This window comes from Oncorhynchus gorbuscha, linkage group LG18 (genome assembly GCF_021184085.1).
Source record: "Oncorhynchus gorbuscha isolate QuinsamMale2020 ecotype Even-year linkage group LG18, OgorEven_v1.0, whole genome shotgun sequence".
Classification (NCBI taxonomy): Eukaryota; Metazoa; Chordata; class Actinopteri; order Salmoniformes; family Salmonidae; genus Oncorhynchus; species Oncorhynchus gorbuscha.
The window spans coordinates 47,404,036-47,408,401 of record NC_060190.1 but is presented as its reverse complement, the minus strand read 5'-3'; the positions used below and the strand labels follow the sequence as shown (position 1 = coordinate 47,408,401).

Sequence of the window (4,366 nt, the reverse complement as noted above, 5' to 3'; positions counted from 1 at the left end):
TTGTTGGAAGCGCAGCCTGGAGTTAGAGACGAGGCCTTCTAATACAACCTAATAAAACATGTGGCCCACAGCACACTACCAGAGGTGCCCTACTTCCCCAGGTCTGAGTAGCAGCCTCTTCAGCTGACCTGAAACAGATATTAAACAAGACACAAAGAGAGGGTTCTTTCCTTCAATGAATACATGGTCATAATTTAGCATGTTTCACAGGATTATGTCAAGCGTCCTATTCACTGAACTGTGACTGTAATCTGACCAGAACAAATGAGTTATACTTGCAGGAAACAGCTGAGGGATTTTATAAGAATAATAATTTCTGGCAGATTTAGTGAGATCGATGGGCTGTTTCATATTCTCCTGGTGCTCAAATTCAGATGTTTTGCCATTATGAGCCGCTACCTAAGAAAGTATTTTTACTAGAGATCTATTTGAAGATAAGGATGACAGATCTGTTCAAAGACCCAAAATGACCCAGGGAGTAAGGAAGCAGTGAGTAAGGAAGCAGTGTTATTTTATTCATCTTTTACAATTCAAACTATGTTCACACAGTAAATCGGGTGTAAGACAAGTTGAGAAAGGAAAGTGGAGAACAGGAAATGGAGGTTCTTTGTATTCCGTGTCGATGCCAAGTTGTGATCATTCTGAAACACAAAAACATGATTTTAAACAATGCTGCTCTGGAACATTTAATGCACTCTGCTGTCTGTCTGATGGTTTAGATTTGACAGAGGACTGTTCTTTGGCTCCAAATATGGTTAACTCCAAATATGTGCTAATGAGTTGTTATAGCTACCATCATGAACAGGCAGTGTATCGCTATCCAGTGGCAACCTGTCATTCAGGGCAGGTGGGGCTCAGAGCCCCACCTGCTTAGCAAAAAAATGAATATACACCACTGTTCAAGCAATTTTTTTTGTCCATTAAAATAACATCAAAATGATCAGAAATACAGTGTAGGCAGCTAAATTTGTAAATGACTTGTAGCTGGAAATGGCTGATTTAAAAAAAAATGGATATCTACATAGGTGTACATTATCAGCAACCATCTGTGTTCTAATGGCACGTTGCATTAGCTAATCCAAGTTCATAATTTTAAAAGGCTAATTGATCATTAGAAAACCCTTTTGCAATTATGTTAGCACAGCTGAAAACTGTTCTGATTAAAGAAGCAATAAAACTGGCCTTTAGACTAGTGGAGTATCTGGAGCATCAGCATTTGTGGGTTCGATTACAGGCTCAAAATGTCTATTCTTGGGCCTCCCGGGTAGCGCAGTGGTTACTGCAGCGCCATCAGAGTCTCTGGGTTCGCGCCCAGGCTCTGTCCTAACCGGCCGCGACCGGGAGATCCGTGGGGCGACGCACAATTGGCCTTGCGTCGCCCGGGTTAGGGAGGGGTTGGGTGCAGTGTGCGCTAGCCAAGGTGGCCAGGTGCACGGTGTTTCCTCCGGCGCATTGGTGCGGCTGGCTTCCGGGTTGGATGCGCCCTGTGCAGCTTGGTTGGGTTGTGTATCGGAGGACGCATGACTTTCAACCTTCGTCTCTCCCGAGCCCGTACAGGAGTTGTAGCAACGAGACAAGATACAACAATTGGATACCACGAAAAAGGGGTAAAAATGTCTATTTTTCTGAGAAATGAAGGTGCAATGTTTAGTGTTGTCTTGTTTAGTGTTGTGTTGTGGCTTTGCTGCTATGCATCTCTATCCAACTAGAGTAGTAGTGCTGTATGTAAGATCAAATGTCATCGCAGGGCACCTGCAGTGGCAGTGTCTCCCAGGACGTCCTGCAGGATCTTCTGCAGCACGGCACCATACTCCTGGAACTCCTCCTCACTCATGGTGATGCCCATCTCAAAAGGAGCCTTGATCTGAGAACAGGCAGAGCTGATTAGTATCCAAATTAAACCTAGCCCTTAACATCCCTTGGCATGTTATGTGGTTTTGAAAGCAACATTTACAACTGCGAACTGCGAACTGCGACCTGGCCAAGATAAAGCAAAGCAGTGTGACACGAACAACAACACAGAGTTACACATGGAATAAACAAACTTACAGTCAATAACACAATATACAGTGTGTGCAAATGGCGTGAGGAGGTAAGGCAATAAATAGGCCATAGTAGTGAAGTAATTACAATTCAGCTAATTAACACTGGAGTGATAGATGTGCAGATGATGATGTGCAAGTAGAAATACTGGTGTGCAAAAGAGCAGAAAAGTAAATAAAAACATAGTGGATCCAGGCAATGAGGCAGTGATCGCTGAGATCCTGATTAAAAACAGCATAGGTGTATTTGGAGGGCAATTTGGTCAGGATAATATCTATGAGGGTGCCCATGTTTACAGATTTTGGGTTGTACCTGGTGGGTTCCTTGATCATTTGTGTGAGATTGAGGGTGTCTAGCTTAGATTGTAGGTCTGCCGGGGTGTTAAGCATATTCCAGTTTAGGTCACCTAACAGAACGAACTCTGAAGATAGATGAGGGGTAATCAATTCACATATGGTGTCCAGGGCACAGCTGGGAGCTGATGGGGGTCTATAACAGGCAGCAACAGTGAGAGACTTAGGGTGGATGGTAGGTGCATTGGGTTGATTTGGGTTCAGCAGCAGTGTTGGATTTGTAGAGCTATTTTCAAGAGGTAAATCCATGTGCATATGTCACTTACCGTATTGTGTTTGTCTTCCTGGTGAAGGGGACCCTCAAACATCTCAGCAAAGCTCTCAATGTCTCGCCGACCAACTCGAGGGGGCTTCCCTTTACCCTGCAGGGCCAGGCCGTGACAGTGAGTCACACACTACCTTTTTCACACATTTAGTATAACATTACTCACACACATTTTACACACAATTCGTAAACCTTACTCACAAACACACACGTGTGCTACACCTTACCTGTCTTACCTGTGGTTTCTGGGAGGGGCTGAGGAAGCTGGAGCCAGCACTGACTGACTTGGCCCACAGAGCCAGAGTACACAGCATCAGTATCATGAGACCTGTGTTTCTCTTCAGTGGCATGATGGATGGCTGTTTGCGCTTTATAGAGAGAACTCACCAAATACAAATGAACAACATTTTAAAGCACTGTATATTGTGAGGCTTTTACCCAAAGCATTCCTATGGCACAATGTGACATACATTTAACTTGTGTATAAATTAATCGAGATACCAAACCTACATATAATTTCCTCTGATATCTTATTTATTGAAAACAAATTGTTATACTCACCAGATATACCTTGGACATTGATATGGTTGGACTAGGGTCTCTTTTCACCTTATATACCTATTCTTATGTTTACCTCTGAGACATTTGGAATCCAAACACATATTTGCTTCTATGTTTGCACATTAGAGCAAATACAGTCATGGTTGATGGAACTGGGAATAGATGGATTGTTCACGTGTTTGAATAGATAAAAGAACAAGAATAGCACAGTTGCAACCTGATAACAGAAATGTTCTTGCTGATTATCACCTTTAATCATACTATTATGATGACACCACACTGTCATGTGGGCTTTAGACCCTTTTAGAATGTGTACTCATACCTGAGCAACTGTTTGCTGGTCCATCAACAGAAACATTCTTCATTTCCTGAGTCCACAAAATACATATTCACTGTCCTATGTACTGAAATATGCCAAGAACACATTATCTCAACTTTCAGTTTTTCCGTTCTTTGTCAGCTGTAATGGGCAGAATGTTGTGCATCATTATATGCATCGAAATGGTATATTTCTGGTTATACGATATATATATATTTTATCTTTAACTCTGCATTGTTGGAAAATAATCAGTGAGTAATGTTAAGCATTCCACTGTTAGTCTATGCCTGTTGTTTACGAAGCATGTGACAAATGAAATTTGATTTGATACATGAGACATAGTAAAAGAACAATCTCTGTCTATACTTGGTCTGATATACATATACATATATTACATAACTGCATGTTCAAGAGCCTAAATCCATTATAACCAGAAACGAATTATGCCAACATTGAAAGCATCAATCTTTTTTTGACTGCCAGTTGCTTACTCCACACCGCTAGGTGGCAGTCCTGAATCTACTTAGCGACCCTTAAATTATCACGTGACCCAAATATGAATTATTAACAATATTAATTATTGTAAACAAGTCAACGATGAAGCAGTCGCTGCATATTTCTTATTATTTTTATCCATGGTTGTTAGATTTCGATATATCAGCTCAAAGCCAACTAGCTAGTGGAAGGAAACCAATCTACAACTCAGATTGGTTGCCTCCCACTAGCTAGCTGGTCATTGCTATGCAGACGACACACAATTAATCTTCTCCTTTCCCCCTTCTGATGACCAGGTGGCGAATCGCATCTCTGCATGTCTGGCAGACA

General features: G+C 41.8%; 1 protein-coding gene across 2 annotated transcripts; it reads right to left on the bottom strand.

Moving 5' to 3' along the window:
* Positions 1-500: 500 nt before the first annotated feature.
* On the bottom strand, positions 501-3,240 carry ghrl (ghrelin/obestatin prepropeptide). 2 transcript variants are annotated; one of them, XM_046312394.1, is made up of 5 exons: positions 3,223-3,240; positions 2,889-3,043; positions 2,663-2,758; positions 1,753-1,864; positions 501-641 (listed from the first exon to the last, which is right to left on the bottom strand). In XM_046312394.1, the coding sequence occupies exons 2-5, from the start codon at positions 3,009-3,011 to the stop codon at positions 637-639; spliced, it is 336 nt and encodes a 111-aa protein (XP_046168350.1). In that variant the 5' UTR covers positions 3,012-3,043; positions 3,223-3,240; the 3' UTR covers positions 501-636. The 2 variants fall into 2 exon arrangements, with proteins under 2 accessions (XP_046168350.1, XP_046168351.1); XM_046312395.1 differs by having other exon boundaries at positions 2,898-3,043.
* Positions 3,241-4,366: the final 1,126 nt, after the last annotated feature.

Bases quoted from the DNA above. Each gene is read 5' to 3' on its own strand.
- ghrl (XM_046312394.1), bottom strand. From the start codon at position 3,011: ATGCCACTGAAGAGAAACACAGGTCTCATGATACTGATGCTGTGTACT. The intron at 2,759-2,888 runs GTAAGGTGTAGC...CTGGCCCTGCAG, and splicing joins AGAAACCACAGGTAAGACAG to GGTAAAGGGAAGCCCCCTCG. The intron at 1,865-2,662 runs GTAAGTGACATA...GCCTGTTCTCAG, and splicing joins AGGAAGACAAACACAATACG to ATCAAGGCTCCTTTTGAGAT.